Raw genomic sequence first — 16,885 nt, 5'->3', positions numbered from 1 at the left:
TCAACACCCTCCGCGACAACCATGGCCAACTCGCCTGTCCTTTAATGATCGGGTCCGAGAGAATCTCGATGCCGTATTTCATCTCGTTCAGCTCTTCGATGTTGAGGAAAGCCGAGAGAGCCAAAAGCTGGGTCGCCCACACCGTAACGAGCAGGATTCTCCTTGTTGTGTCCGCCATCTTGAGACAATCACTAAGGGAGGCGCCTACCCGCTCAACCTAACTTTAATAATAACCGCCCGCCTCCCGGTAGCCGCCCCCCCCGGGGCCCGCGGCCAATCCGGCCGTGGCGCGCCGCGGCAGCCAAGCTGTGAGTAGTCGATTCTCACGTCACTCAGCACCCGTGCATCCTAACGTGCTGGCTGCCTGACCACTCTAGCTGCGCCACGCTGATTGATCAGCGACCTCCGCCGTCTCACAGATGATTGGACGATCTGCATGTCACTCAGGATTCCCAGCCTTCTCATTGGCCCGCCTCCAAACATTAAACCCGCCGCCTCCCTCTTCACCGTCGAAGAGACCTCCCATTAAAAGGGTGAGTTGCTGCTTACTGACTGGATTGTTGGTATGTCAATCCTGCTCATTGCTTGGCTCCAAAAGTTAAACCTTGTAGGTGCTGGATACATCAAGGCCTGATGTAGTGATAGCAGCGTTGGACTGGGGTAAACACAGTTAGAAATCTCGCAACACCAGGTTAGAGTTCAACAGGTTTATTTGGTAGTAAACGCTTTCGGGGCCCTGCTCCTTTGTCAGGTGAGTGGGGAGTTCTGTTCACAAACAGAGCATATAAAGGCACACACTCAGAATACTGATTAGAATGTGAGTCTTTACAGATAATCAAGTCTTAAAGGTGCAGACATAAGAACATAAGAACATAAGAAATAGGAGCAGGAGTAGGCCATCTAGCCCTTCGAGCCTGCCCCGCCATTCAATAAGATCATGGCTGATCTGTCGTGGCTCAGTTCCACTTTCCCGCCCTCTCCCCATAATCCTTAATCCCCTCTCTTATCAAGAACCCATCAACCCGCTTCTTAAATATATTCAGCGAGGCAGCCTCCACCACTTCAACGGGCAGAGAATTCCAGAGATTCACCACCCTTTGAGTGAAGAAGTTCCTCCTCAACTCTGTTCTAAACTGCCTGATGCCAGACGATGTGAGTGGCGATAGCATTAAGCACAGGTTAAAGACTATTGTCTCCAGATAGGACAGGTAGTGAGATTTTGTAAGCCCAGGCAAGTCGTGGGGGTTACAGATAGTGTGACATGAACCCAGGATCCCGGTTGAGACCATCCTCATGTGTGTGGAACTTGGCTAATGCACCCAACCAGCACACGTTTTGATACTGAATCTATGAAAAATATATTTTATCTGTATAAGAAACAATACTTCTCACTGTATCCCAATACATGTGACAATAATAAATCAAATATTAAGCTGATCTTTCAACACCCTAGCTATGACTATAACACTGCGTCTCTGATCAGCGACTCTGTGCTGTTGTGTGTTGTGAAAGCTGCCTTGGAGAACGGTTACCTGAAGATCAGAGGCCAAATGCCTGTGACCGCAGAAGTGTTCGCCAACAGGAAGGAAACGCTCTTGCTTGGTGATTGTCGAGTGGTGTTCATTCATCCGTTCTCGTAGTGTCTGCATGGTCCCCCCAACATACCATGCTTCAGGGCATCCTTTCCTGCAGTGTATTAGGTAGACAATGTTGGCCAAGTTACAAGAGTATGTGCTGTGTACCTGGTGGATGGTGTTCTCATGTGAGATGATGGCGAACTCTTCAGCAGTCACGGGCATTCAGCCTCTGATCTTCAGGTAAACGTTCTCCAAGGCAGCCTGCACGACATACAACAGCACAGAGTCGCTGATCAGAGACTGATAGCCAAGTTCCGCACACGTGAGGATGGCCTCAACTGGGATCTTGGGTTCATGCCACACTATCTGTAACCCCCATGACTTGCCTGAACTTGCACCATTTCACTTACTGTCCTGTCTGGAGACAATATACATCTGTTTAAACTGTGCTTAATGCTCTCTCCACTCACATCTGCACCTTTAAGATTTGATTAGCTGTAAAGACTCGCATTCTGATCAGTAATCTGTAAACCGTGCGTGCCTTTATATGCCCTGTTTGTGATCAGAACTCCCCACTCACCTGACGAAGGAACAGCGTTCTGAAAGCTTGTAGCGTTTACGACCAAATAAACTTGTTGGACTTTAACCTGGTGTTGTGAGACTTCTTACTGTGTTTACTTCAAGGCACCCAGTGCTAGAGGAGCAAGATGGAGGATCCCCTTGCCAACCTGCACCTGGGCCAAGCTCGCCATAAGCAGAGCAATGGGTGACCGGAAAAGGTCATTCAGCTCAACGGTCTGCCCACTCGGCAACAGTGACCAGGTTCAATTCCAGTTATGGGTGACTGAGTGGAGTCTGCATGTTCTTTCCATGTGTCTGCATGGGTTTCCTCCAGGTGCTCCGGTTTCTTCCCACAGCCCAAAAGATGTGCTGGTTAGGTGCATTGGCCATGCTAAATTCTCCCTCCATGTACCCAAACGGGCACCAAAACGTGGTGACGAGGGGACTTTCACAGTAACTTCATTACAGTGTTAATGTAAGCCTGTTTGTAACAATAATAAATAAACTTTCATCATAAAACTTAAACTCTGCCATGGTTATGTTCATGGCTGGCTGTCCCTGGAGAGGGAGCATGCAGAATCCACGGGCACTGTCAAGGCCGTCCATGCCCATTAGGCCGGCAAGGAACGGGGTGTATTATTGGCCCCTTTTCTGCTTTGGCTTTTGTCTTGGGCGCTCCCCTTCTTTTGGAGACTGCTCTTCTTGCTTCATCCCTGAGTTTGTTTAATTTGGTTCATTTGATTTACCATAAAAGAAAGTTAGATATCTGAGGTCACCCGGTGTGGCGTTAGGGTGGGGAAGGAGGGAGCCTCCTCATGAACCTGCTCCTGGACCTGGCCAAACATGCTATAAACATGGCAGCAGACATCCCAGGGGGGTGTCCAGCCTAACTGTTTACCCTCTCTAGTGCTGCTATATTCGTGGCTAGTTGTCCGTGGAGAGGGAGCATGCAGTGTCTGAGGACACCATCAAGACATTTGTGCCTATTGGGTCCCACAGAAGCTGGGGTGTATTACTGACTGCTTTAATCTCATTTTGATTTGATGTTTTAAGTTTCTCTTCTACTTCGTCTTTTGTTTTGGGTGGTTCCTTTCTTTTTGGGGACTGCCCTTCTTGCTTTGTCCCTGAGTTTGTTTAATTTAGTTCTTTTGATTTACCCAAAAGAAAGCTGGCTATCTGAGATGAAAACATGAAAAACTGTAAATCCTAGGCAGGCCTGACAACACCTGTGGAGAGAGAGAGAAAGAGAAAGAGTTAATATTGAATTGATTTATTATTGTCACGTGTATTGAGATACAGTGAAAAGTATTGTTTCTTGTGCGTTATACAGACAAAGCATACTGTTCATAGAGTGCATAGGGGAGAAGGAAAGGAGAGGGTGCAGAATGTAGTGTTACAGTCATAGTGAGGGTATAGAGAAAGATCAGCTTAATATTTGATTTGATTTATTATTGTCACATGTATTGGGATACAGTGAAAAATATTGTTTCTTGTGCACTATACAGACAAAGCATACTGTTCATAGAGTACATAGGGGAGAAGGAAAGGGGAGGGTGCAGAATATAGTGTTACAGTCACAGATAGGGTGTAGAGAAAGATCAGCTTAATATTTGATTTGATTTATTATTGTCACATGTATTGGGATACAGTGAAAAGTATTGTTTCTTGTGCTAAACAGACAAAACATACCATTCATAGAGCACATAGGGGAGAAGGAAAGGGGAGGGTGCAGAATGTAGTGCTACAGTCATAGCCAAGGTGTAGAGAAAGATCAGCTTAATATATGATAGGTAAATTCAAAAGTCTGATGGCAGGAGGGAAGAAGCTGTTCTGGAGATAGTTGATACATGAGCTCAGAGTTTTGTATCTTTTTCCTGAATGGAAGAAGGTGGAAGAGAGAATGTCTGGAGTGTGTGGGGTCCTTGATTGTGCTGGCTGCTTTTCCCGAGGCAGCAGAAAAGTAGACAGAGCCAATGGATGGGAGGCTGGTTTGTGTGATGGATTGGGCTAACTTCATGACCCTTTGTAGTTCCTTGCAGTCTTGGGCAGAGCAGGAGCCCATACCAAGCTGTGATACAACCAGAAAGAATGCTTTCTATGGTGCAGAGCAAGCCAGACTGCCAGAGCTACGGGATTTGCAGCGATCTCCGGCTTCTCACAAGTACAAGGTGGCAATGACTGCACATGTGACCTTAAGGAGCGCCCTGGCAACGGCCGGTAAGATTTTCTCAACAGAAAAGAATTCAAATCTCAAAATAATCTGTGATCATCGAAAGACAATGATGCATGTTTGTACAAGGTATCCAAGGAGCTCACAACACTTACGTCCTGAATCAGTCTCAGACATTACAGTAACTGGAGGGCCTGCGGCACCTTAACTGGCTACTTGCTGATAAGGGGTACATCCAAAAGATTTGGCTAATGACACCCGTTCATCATCCACATAGGGGGATATAGTCCCCGGAAGGGTAGGGGTTTTAGTTCAGTTGGATAGCATGGTTGGTGCAGGCTTGGGAGGCTGAAGGGCCTGTTCCTGTGCTGTAATTCTCTTTGTTCTTTGTTCACATAGTCGCCGGAATTCTACCGCCCTGGAATCGGAGTGGACAACGGAAATGTCCGTTGACCTCGGGCAGGAATTTCCAGTCTCGCTCGAGCGAGGTTGTAAAATACCACCCAGCACGTCAGAGATAGATCCAATGTGGCACATTTTGCAACAAGGTCTTTAATAGGCACGGTGGCCCAGTGGTTAGCACTGCTACCTCACAGTGCCAGAGACAAGGCTTCGATTCCTGGCTTGGGTCACTCCGTCTGTGTGGAGTCTGCACGTTCTCCCAGTGTCTGCATGGGTTTCCCCTGGGTGCTCCAGTTTCCTCTTACAGTCCGAAAGACGTGCTGGTTAGGTGCATTGACTGGGCTAAATTCTCCTTCAGTATACCCGAACAGGTGCCAGAATGTGGCAACTTGGGGATTTTCACAGTAACTTCATTGCAATGTTAATGTAAGCCTACTTGTGGCACTAAGAATAAACTTTAGAGTCGATCATTGGTATGTCAATGGTAAGGATCGGATGCTTGGACCAATCAGACATGGCACTTTCCAGAGAGAGTGTCCCGCATCATCATTGTTTGCTGTGCCATACACAACCTGGCACTGCGGTGGGGGGTGGGGTGGATGAGTTGTCACATGGAGGAGATCCATGTCCTCAGGCTCAGAGGATGTAGAATAGGATCATTCTGAAGAGGGCAAGGATTCTGACAAGTCACAGGATGTGGTCATTGCACAGGCACAATGCAGAAGACATCGCCATGAGACTTTCAATGTGACAAGGCTCCAGGAAAAATAAGGTGAAGACAAGCTGATATGAAGCAAAATTGTTGGAAAAGATCCTGAGTGATAGGGTCCAAACATACTTGGAACTAAATGGCCATGTTAGTGACAGACAGCATGGCTTTGTACGGGGGAGGTCATATCCCACTAATTTAGTTGAATTTTTTGAGGCGGTGACAAAAATAATTGACAAGGGAAGGGCTGTGGATGTTGTCTGCATGGACTTTAGTAAGGCATTTGACAAAGTCCCTCATAGCAGGCTGGTACAAAAGATTAAATCTCACGGGATCAGGGGTGAACTAGCTAGATGGATTCAGAACTGGCTTGGCCATAGAAGACAGAGGGTAGTGGCGGAATGGAGGTCTGTAACTAGTGGCATTCCGCAGGGATCGGTACTGGGGCCTCTGCTGTTTGTAATATATAGAAATGATTTGGAAGAAAATGTAACTGATCTGATTAGCGAGTTTGCGGATGATACTAAGATTGGCGGAGCTGGGGATAGTGATGAAGATTGTCTGAGAATACAGCAGGATATAGGCTGGAAAATTGGGTGGAGAAATGACAGATGGAATTTAATCCAGATAGATGCAAGGTGATGCATTTTGGTAGATCCAATCCAGGTGGGAGCTATAAAATAAATTGTAGAACCATCAGCAGCATAGACACATGAGATGAGTACATGGGATTTAATGGGATTAAGAGTTATAGATAGGCCTGGGAGGAATGGATATGATCGGTGCAACTTGTGGGCCGAAGGGCCTGTTTGTGCTGTAGTGTTCTATGTTCTACACAGAGAGACCTGGGAGTACAGGCCCACAGATCCTTAAAAGTGGCAGCACAGGTGGAAAAGGTGGTGAAGAAAGCATACAGCATGCTTGTCTTCATGGGACGGGGCATTGCGTATTAAAGTTGGCAGATTATGTTACAGTGATATAAAATGTTTCTCAGGCCACATTTGGAATACTGTGTCCAATTCTAGTGTCACCACACTACCAGAAGGACATGGAGGCTTCGGAGAGAGTACAGAAAAGGTTTACCAGGATGTTACCTGGTATGGAGGGTATTCGCTATGAGGAGAGGTTGAATAAACTGGGATTGTTTTCCCTGGAAAGACAGAGGCTGAGGGGGCGACCTGATAGAAGTTTATAAAATTTTGAGGGGCATGGATAGGGTGGACAGTTGGAAGCTTTTTCCCAGGGGCAGAAATGACAATTACAAGGGGGCACAAGTTCAAGATAAGGGGGGAGAGGTTCAGTGGAGATGTACGGGGGAAGTTTCTTATAGAGGGTGGTGGGGGCCTGGAATGCACTGCCAAGTGAGGTGGTTGAAGCAGATACATTAGCGATATTTAAGGCTTATCTGGATAGACACAGGAACAGACAGGGAATAGAAGGATACAGGCAGTTGGCCTAGATAGGACAACATGATTGGCACAGGCTTGGAGGGCCGAAGGGCCTGTTCCTGTGCTGTACTGTTCTTTGTTCTCTTTGAGTACGGTTCTCCTGTCCCTTTGCAAGGTAGCCATTAAGACTTTTGTCATCTTCAATAGCTCCGTGCAGGTCATAATCTCAGAATTTCTTTTATTTAATCATGGGGCGTGGCTGGCCAGCATTTATTGCCCATCCCTAATTGTCCTTGACTGATACAACTGAGTGTCTTGCTCAGCCATTTCAGAGGGCAGTTGAGGGTCAGTCACATTGCTGTAGCTCTGGAGTCAAATGTAGGCCAGGCCGGGTAAGGATGGCAGATTTCCTTCCCTAAAGGACATTAGTGAGCCAGATGGGTTTTTCTGACAATGGTTTCATGGTCATCAGTAGATTCTTAGTTCTAGATTTTTTTTACTGAATTCAAATTCCATCAAACGCCATGGCGGGATTTGAACCCGGGTCCCCAGAACACCAGCTGAGTTTCTAGTGACAATACTGCTAGGCCATCACCTCCCCCGTTCAGCAAATCATAGAATCCTACAGTGCAGAAGGAGACTGTTCGGTGCATCAAGTCTACACCAACCACAGTCCCTCCCAGGCCCTATCACCATAACCCCATGCATTTACCATCGCTAGTCCCTCTGACACTAAGGGGCAATTTAGCATGGCCAATCCCCCTAACCTACACATCTTTGGACACTAAGGGACAATTTAGCATTGCCAATCCATCTAACCTACGCATGTTTGGAGTGTTGGAGGAAACTGGAGCACCCGGAGGGAACCCACACAGACACGGGGAGAACGTGCAGTCTCCACACAGACAGTGACCCAAGCCGGGTCACTGGCGCTGTGAGGCAGCAGTGCTAACCACTGTACGACCGTGCTGCCACGACATGTGTAACAACAGCCCCATCCTTGTGAGGCGAAGCACCTAAGTGAACATGTGGCCATTCTGTAGAGTATTCAATTGAAGCAAGGACACATTGTGCAGTCCTTTCAAGCATGGTGCCAACATTTCACTAGCTATGGATGCCTTCAAGAGGCAGAGCACCACTGCAAACATCAATGCACTCACGGCAGTACACCAGGAGCTTAGTGAGATGGCTCAAGGAGGTAAATCATGAGTTGTTGGTTATCGCTTGACCATCTGAAGGCGGATCTAAACCGAGACAGCAGCATCCCTCCAAATGCCATCTCTCACACATGATTAATGATGAGGCTGCAGGACGATCGCTCTTCAGAACGCTTTGATCTGTCACTCTACAGCACGGAAGCGATCCTGTGATTGAAGCAAGCTCTGTAGGCACAAAGTGTACTTCAGCAGGACACATTGTGTGATCATTGACAGGAACTCATGACCCTGTATCAGAAGCCTTCCAAGTTAACATCCAGCATTGCCTTGGCATCTGTGAGAGACATGACCCAGACAGTATTGTGTTCCGGACAGCGGGGGGGGAATAAACAGCCCTGATCTCCCCTGTCACAAGTTTCTTTTTGTTCCGATTTCTCCCCTTTATAAAAGGTGGGCATATTTTCCTCAATGTTCCAAATGACTTGCATGGCAAACCCGAGGTAAGATGGAGGAAAAGGGTTGCTTTATTCGGGGTTTTGAAATGTCTCCCAGTTTGCACACACACAGAGCAAAGGAGCACAAAGAAAAGGCAGGAGGTTCAGGCCCAACCACAATAGAGCCCAAGTTTTAGTTTTATGTGAGACCAGAGTCCAGAATCAGAAGTCTAATAAGAACGTAAGAACTAGGAGCAGGAGTGGGCTATCTGGCCCCTTGAGCCTGCTCCGCCATTCAATAAGATCATGGCTGATCTTTTCATGGACTCAGCTCCATTTACCCGCCCACTCACTATAACCATTAATTCCTTTACGGTTCAAAAATCTATCTATCCTTGCCTTAAAAACATTCAATGAGGAAGCCTCAACTGCTTCACTGGGCATGTTTCTAATGCAATGGAGTGGAGGGTTTACTATTGCAAGATGATTGGTTTACCCAGAAATGAGACCCCCCTCCCCCCAACCTTGGGACAAGGCACGAAGATTTGAGTTAGCCTTGAAGGCATGAGTTCCAATGTTCCAATGCTTTGCAGTTTTGATGAGGAGACAGAGCTCTTATTGCTGTCACCAGCTTGATAGTAAGATGGTAGACAGTGCCGGATGCTTGCCTGGAGCTAAGGTTTCCTTCAGACATCCACCAGTGACCGACTATAAGATGCAGAAGCTAAAATTAAAGGAGCCCAGACAGCTCACATCTTGGTCAAGCGATACTGGTTTCAGGTTACTAAATGAGGCCTTGTGGTTGGAACAGGTAATTCTAAGGCCATGCATTATTGGAGGGTAGGACTTGCAAACAACTGCCTTTATTTGTAGCTGGCCGGGGCAGACACTAGGCAGAATTTTCCCATCCTGCCCGCCACAGGAATCGTTGCAGGCCAGACGGCGGACAATGCAGGAATTCACAGCCCTAGGGTGAGCTCAGCTGGTAAATCTCACCCTTTTGTTGGTTTGGCTGGAATGTTTGTGATGTCAGGAGTGTTAGATTGGCCGTGCTAAATTGCCCCTTAGTGTCCAAAGATGTGTAGGTTAGGGTGGATTGGCCATGCTAAATTGCCCCTTAGCGTCCAAAGATGTGTAGGTTAGGGTGGATTGGCCATGCTAAATTGTCCCTTAGTGTCCAAAGATGTGCAGGTTAGGGGGATTGGCCATGCTAAATTGTCCCTTAGTGTCCAAAGATGTGCAGGTTAGGGGGATTGGCCATGCTAAATTGCCCCTTAGCGTCCAAAGATGTGTAGGTTAGGGTGGATTGGCCATGCTAAATTGCCCCTTAGTGTCCAAAGATGTGTAGGTTAGGTGGATTGGCCATGCTAAATTGTCCCTAGTGTCAGGGGGATTAGCAGGGTAAATATGTGGGGTTACAGAAGTGGGGCCTGCGTAGGATTGTTGTCAGTACAGACTCAATGGGCCGAATGGCCTCCTTCTGCACTGTAGGGATTCTGATTCTATGACATCACAGACTCATTGCTGTCTGGCAGATGTTTCAAATGTGACCAAATGCAACTGACTTCCATTGCCTTCCACTTTGATTTGATTTATTATTGTCACGTATACTGCGATACAGTGAAAAGTATTGTTTCTTGTGTGCTATGCATTCAAAGCATAGAGTACATAGGGGAGAAGGAAAGGAGAGGGTGCAGAATGTAGTGTTACAGTTACAGATAGGGTGTAGAGAAAGATCAACTTAATATATGGTAGGTCTATTCAAAAGTCTGACAGCAGCAGGGAAGAAGCTGTTCTTGAGTCGGTCGGTACGGGACCTCAGACTTTTGTATCTTTTTCCCGATGGAAGAAGGTGGAAGAGAGAATGTCCGGGGTGCATGGGGTCCTTAATTATGCTGGCTGCTTTTCCGAGGCAGCGGGAAGTGTAGACAGAGTCAATGGATGGGAGGCTGATGGATTGGGCTACATTCACAACCCTTTGTAGTTCCTTGCGGTCTTGGTCAGAGCAGGAGCCCAGACCAAGCTGTGATACAACCAGAAAGAATGCTTTCTATGGTGCATCTGTAAAAGTTGGTGAGAGTCATAGCTGACATGACAAATTTCCTTAGTCTCCTGAGAAAGTAGAGGCGTTGGTGGGGTTTTCTTAACTATAGTGTCAGCGTGGGAGGACCAGGACAGGTTGTTGGTGATCTGGACACCTAGAAACTCAAAGCTCTCCACCATCATGCATCGTGCAAATGCAGACTCGGAACTAATAACAGACTTATATTCATCTGTAAGTGTACGAGATAATGCTGCAGGTGCGCATGAAAGGCTATGGCTCTCGATCATTAATTAAACTGTAACCCCCAACGTTATGGTATTAAATGGAGACCATTGCAAAGTGCACTTGGTTGGAATGACTGGTACACGGGTGTTGATAAACGCCGATAACATCCATAAAGAACAGACCGCTGCAGCTGCAGAATATTCAATAACCTTCCGAGAACTGCACTCATGAGGCTACATTATATGATCCTCTTGTGTATGACTTAAGTTTTTTAAAGTTTATTTATTAGTCAGAAGTAGGCTTACATTAACACTACAATGCAGTTACTGTGAAAATTCCCTGTTCGGGTACATTGAGGGGGAATTTAGCATGGCCAATCCACCTAACCAGCACGTCTTTCAGACTGTGGGAGGAAACCTGTGCACCCAGAACAAACCCATGCTGACACTGGGAGAACGTGCAGAATCCACACAGACAGGGACCCAAGTCAGGAATTGAATCTAGTCCCTGGAGCTGTGAGACAGCAGTGCTAACCACTGTGCCAACCTGCCATCCCACATGTCCATTGTCCATGCATCATGTTCATATAGGAACTACCTTTATTCACATTGCTTCTGTGGAACTAAAGGAGACTGATTCAGATAAGATTGAGTGAGACTACATGGAATTGAGGGACACAATGGGAGATACTTGAGGAGGGCCATCGGTTTCCCTGAGATGAGGGTGGAACGTTGAACCACATGCGAGCCACTTGGCATCTGAGACTTCGAAGGAGGGAAGCAAAATATATTTACAAAGGTGCAAAGTACAAAGTGATTGAACACCCATGCCACTATTGTGCATTCATAGCTTAAATATTTCTAACTGTCCTGCTACATCTTGGTATATCCTGGACATTCTTAGCAGAGTTGGAGGCAGTCTGCTTTGCCCTGTTGCCTGAGATGGTTTTCATGGGCGTCCTCTGGAGCCTGAGGCCTGCAGGGATCTGCTCATGGACAGTGCCCTCTCCTCAGCCCAGATGGAGTTAATGGGGGTCGCAGGCAAGGGCAATTTGCAGCAGGATACCTTTGGAAATGTGCTGGATGGATGCCCCCCTCTGGGGTGTCCAGCCAATGCTGCTCCTCCCTGTGCATGTCTGAGAGCCCACCCCTCACTCCTTGAGGAGAAGGGGTACCTGGAGGGAGGTTGAGGTGGCCCAGTCCTCACTCACCTCGGCACTGTTGGAACACAGCCATGGCGAGAGTGATGGTGTGCTGGTTCAAGCGCAGAAACAGTGAATTCTGTTGGACTTGTGTCTCCAACATGGCCAGCACTCTTCCAATGGAGGGAGTGCCTCACCTGCCAGAGCCACGACAAGGGACAGAATGTGTGGCCACTCCTCCATCCTTCATTGAAATCTGCTAATGACATCTCTGCCTGATAGAAACGTGGAGCAGGAGGAGGCCATTCGGCCCTTTGAACCTGCTCCGCCATTCATCACGATCCTGGCTGATCATCCAACTCAACAGCCTAATCCTGCTTTCTCCCCATTGATCCCGTTCGCCCCAAGTGCTATATCCTCAGGCTGTGACCCCTGGTTCTGAACCCCCCCCACCACCATCGGGAACCCTCTCCCTGCATCTACCATGATGTTCCCTTTCTTGGCTCAGTATCTCCAACATTTCTCCCAGTGCCAATTCCAGAGACTTTGGCAAGAGACTGAGCAGAAGCCCTGGTCTCCAGCAGTCCTCCAAGTGTCAGAGACCTTGGCTGTCATTGCCTCTGCCTGCTGAGTGTGAACCCAAACCTACTCTGGGACCAGGACCCACCGAGGTGTGTGTGTGTCTGCACTGGAGGAGAGGTGCAGGCCAACACAGCGATATCTCTTCATTGAGCGCTGCCCTTCCCTGAGGTTGTCTGGACGCTGGCTGGTGGTCTCCCTCCATGGTGCAGAGGGTTTGTTTCTTTGTCGGAGCTATTGCTTCACTCGCCTGTCCTGCAGTGAGTGCGCTTGGATGTTTCTGTGAATGACACCGTAGCAGTGACGTTGGCAAACTTGAAAATGGAGTTGGGATGGTGAGGGACTATCCAAATGAGTAACAGGCAGCTCAGTTGGTGAACCGCTATGATGTGAGTGAAGGGTTGCCATTCCATTCAAGTGTGTGTGTGTGTGATCAGTGGAGGACATCAAAGTGAGAAGGTAAATGTTGCAGTTCTCTTACTTGCCTGTCCTCTTCAGGTCCCAGTACATTTTCCAGCACTCCCCTCTTGTGCTTGCACTGAGAGATTGTCTGCCCTCACTTGCCTGAGTGTGATGTGGATGCTATGGTGAATTTTTGAAAAAAAAAATGCCAAGGAAATCTTTGCTAAGAAATATCTTCAGTTGAAGTCTCTGGTCAAAAGCTGGAGCAGAAAACACACCACTTACCCGCTGCGCCTCCACAGAGAGATGCTGCCATCTTATATTGCCATGATGTGGAGATGCCGGCATTGGACTGGGGTAAACACAGTACCTTTTATTGCTACAGACTGTTAAACTCTGTAACATCTACAGTTAGATACAGATACAGTTAGATATAGTTAGACACTATAGTTAAGAAAGCCCCACCAACACCACTACTTTCTCAGGAGACTAAGGAAATTTGGCATGTCAGCTACGACTCTCTCCAACTTTTACAGATGCCCCATAGAAAGCATTCTTTCTGGTTGTATCACAGCTTGGTATGGGCTCCTGCTCTGTCCAAGACTGCAAGGAACTACAAAAGGTTGTGAATGTCGCCCAATCCATCACGCAAACCAGCCTCCCATCCATTGACTCTGTCTACATTTCCACTGCCTCTTGAAAAGCAGCCAGCATAATCAAGGACCCCACACACCCCGGACATTCTCTCTTCCACCTTCTTCCATCGGGAAAAAGATACAAAAGTCTGAGGTCACGTACTAACCAACTCAAGAACAGCTTCTTCCCTGCTGCTGTCAGACTTTTGAATGGACCAACCTCACATTAAGTTAATCTTTCCCTACACCCTAGCTATGACTGTAACACTATTTTCCACACCCTCTCCTTTCCTTCTCTATGAACAGTATGCTTTGTCTGTATGGCACACAAGAAACAATACTTTTCACTGTATCCCAATACATGTGACAATAATAAATCAAATCAAATATTAAGCTGATCTTTCTCTACACCCTATCTGTGACTGTAACACTACATTCTGCACCCTCTCCGTTCTCTCTCCTCTGTGTACTCTATGAACGGCATGCTTTGTATAATGCGCAAGAAACAATACTTTTCACTGTATCCCAATACATGTGACAATAATAAATCAAATCAAATATTAAGCTGATCTTTCTCTACCCTAGCTATGACTGTAACACTACATTCTGCACCCTCTCCGTTCTCTCTCCTCTGTGTACTCTATGAACGGCATGCTTTGTACAGTGCGCAAGAAACAATACTTTTCACTGTATCCCAATACATGTGACAATAATAAATCAAATATTAAGCTGATCTTTCTCTACACCCTATCTGTGACTGTAACACTACATTCTGCACCCTCTCCTTTCCTTCTCCCCTATGTACTCTATGAATGGTATGCTTTGTGTAATGTGCAAGAAACAATACTTTTCACTGCATCCCAATACAGTGACAATGATAAATCAAATCAAAATCAAGATTCCCCTCTTTGAAGCACCTTACTTTCCCGTTACATGGCAGCTGTACATCTGTTAACCCCATGAATTATGTTGGGGTCTGCAGTATATTTTATTGGTGGTTAGAAGTTCTGGCCTGCTTGTATTATTGCAATCTTGATGACCCCGTCAATATTTTGACCCAGGCTGCCTGACCTTGCGGTGCAGAGGGGGCGGGGAGTGGAGGGCCAGGAAGGAGGAAAACCTCCTCATGAACCTGCTCCAGGACCTGGTCAAACTCGTCATGGACAGGTCCTGGCAGTGGGCAAGCAGAGGGGTCGTCCAGTCTGACTATCTGCCCCTCTACCGTGGATGTATTCGCAGTCAGGTGTCCCTGGAGAGGGGCCATGTAGTGCCCATAGGCACCATTGCAACCTTCAACAGAATTCATGGAATTTAGCATAGCCAATGCACCTAACCTGCACATCTTTGGACTGTGGGAGGAAACCGGAGCACCCGGAGGAAACCCACACAGACACAAGGAGAACGTGCAAACTCTATGCAGCCAATAACCCAAGCTGGGAATCAAACTCAGGTCCCTGGTGCTGTGAGGCAGCAACCGAACAATCTCATAAACCTCCGAATTGTAATGTTTGTCTCCATTCATTAATTAATTAAATCAGAAATTGCCTTATAGCTTTCAAATGGTAAGTGTATGCAAACCTCACTTGGCGATTGTCCAGAGACTCGAGCTAAAAGCCGGATAAGTAAAGTTTGAAACCAAATATTAATAATTAATCTCCACTTCTACATAGAATTTTCAGGAAAGCAGTAGGACATTTAAAATGAACAGATTTTAATCTATTTCCATGTCTTGATCACAGATTTAGCAATAAAGTTTAAGTTTATTTATTTATCGTCACAAGTCAGCTTAAATTAACACTGCAATGAAGTTACTGTGAAAGTCCCCTAGTCGCCACACTCTGGCACCTGTTCGGGTACACTGAGGGAGAATTTCACCTAATCAGCATGTTTTTCGGACTGTGGGAGGAAACCGGAGCACCCGGAGGAAACCCACACAGACACGAGGAGAACGTGCCTAACCCTAATCCTAATGCACCAACAATCTGTCCTGGTCTCCCCACACCGACACTATAGTTAAGAAAGCCCACCAATGCCTCTACTTTCTCAGAAGAATAAGGAAATTTGGCAACTCTCACCAAGGTTTACAGATGCCCCATAGAAAGCATTCTTTCTGGTTGTATCACAGCTTGGTCTGGGCTCCTGCTCTGACCAAGACCACAAGGAACTACAAAAGGTCATGAATATAGCCCAATCCATCACACAAACCAGCCAGGCAGCACGGTAGCATAGTGGTTAGCGCTGCTGCTTCATAGCTCCAGGGTCCTGGGTTCGATTCCTGGCTTGGGTCACTGTCTGTGTGGAGTTTGCACATTCTCCTCGTGTCTGCGTGGGTTTCCTCCAGGTACTCCGGTTTCCTCCCACAGTCCAAAGATGTGCGAGTTAAGTTGATTGGCCATGCTAAGAAATTGCCCCTTAGTATCCAGGGATGTGTAGGTTAGAGGGATTAGTGGGTATAATATGTAGGGATATGGGGGTAGGGTCTGAGTGGGATTGTGTTCGGTGCAGACTCGATGGGCCGAAGAATCTCTTTCTGCACTGTAGGGTTCTATGATTCTCCCATCCATTGACTCTGTCTACACTTCCCGCTGCCTCAGGAAAAGCAGCCAGCATAATTAAGGACCCCACGCACCCCAGACATTCTCTTTTCCACCTTCTTCTGTTGGGAAAAAGATACAAAAGTCTGAGGTCCCGTACCGACCGACTCAAGAACAGCTTCTTCCCTGCTGCTGTCAGACTTTTGAATGGACCTACCTCGCGTTAAGCTAATCTTTCTCTACACCCTAGCTATGACTGTAAAGCTACATCCTGCACCCTCTCGTTTCCTTCTCTATGAACGGTATGCTTTATCTGTATCGCGCGCAAGAGATAATACTTTTCACTGTATCCCAATACACGTGGACAATAATAAATCAAAGCAAATATTAAGCTGATCTTTCTCTCCATCCTAGCTATCACTGTAATACTACATCCTGCACTCTCCCCTTTCCTTCTCTATGAACGGTATGTTTTGTCTATATAGTATGCAAGAAACAATACTTTTCGCTGTATCCCAATACATGTGACAATAATAAATCAAATCAAAGACGGTGACACAAGCCTGGAATCGAACACGGGTCCACCTAACCTGCAGATCTTTGGACTATGGGAGAAAACTGGAGCATCTGGAGGAAACCCACGCAGACACGGGGAGAATGTGCGGACTCTGCTGTAAGGATTGGAGCACAGTCTATTGGCTGGATTAATAAATTCAGAACTTGTTTCCTTACCCTGGTAAACAATAGAGTTCCTGTTGCACTGATCACCCAGAGGTAATGTTTTGCCTCCATGGTCTGGCCAATGTTCCCCCCTCTGTTCCGCATCTCTCAGGACTGGAAAGTAAATAGGATTTGCCATCCCTTAAAAGGTAAGCAATCTTAAATAAAGAAACAAGCTGGAGAGGGTGAGTAATTAAGTCTCCTTTC

At 46.9% G+C, this 16,885-nt stretch overlaps 1 protein-coding gene across 3 annotated transcripts in view; it reads right to left on the bottom strand.

Annotated features, from left to right (window-relative positions):
• os9 (OS9 endoplasmic reticulum lectin) overlaps positions 1-199 on the bottom strand; it is a 55,733-nt gene extending 55,534 nt beyond the window's left edge. For all 3 annotated transcript variants that reach the window (XM_080218021.1, XM_080218023.1, XM_080218022.1), the window contains exon 1: positions 35-199. In XM_080218021.1, coding sequence (XP_080074147.1) covers positions 35-178 — 144 coding nt within the window. In that variant the 5' untranslated portion in view covers positions 179-199. The remainder of the gene's footprint in view (positions 1-34) is intronic.
• Positions 200-16,885: the final 16,686 nt, after the last annotated feature.

This window comes from Carcharhinus amblyrhynchos, chromosome X (assembly GCF_965287045.1).
Source record: "Carcharhinus amblyrhynchos chromosome X, sCarAmb.v2.hapA, whole genome shotgun sequence".
In the NCBI taxonomy this organism is placed as follows: Eukaryota; Metazoa; Chordata; class Chondrichthyes; order Carcharhiniformes; family Carcharhinidae; genus Carcharhinus; species Carcharhinus amblyrhynchos.
This window is presented reverse-complemented; position numbering and strand designations above follow the sequence as displayed.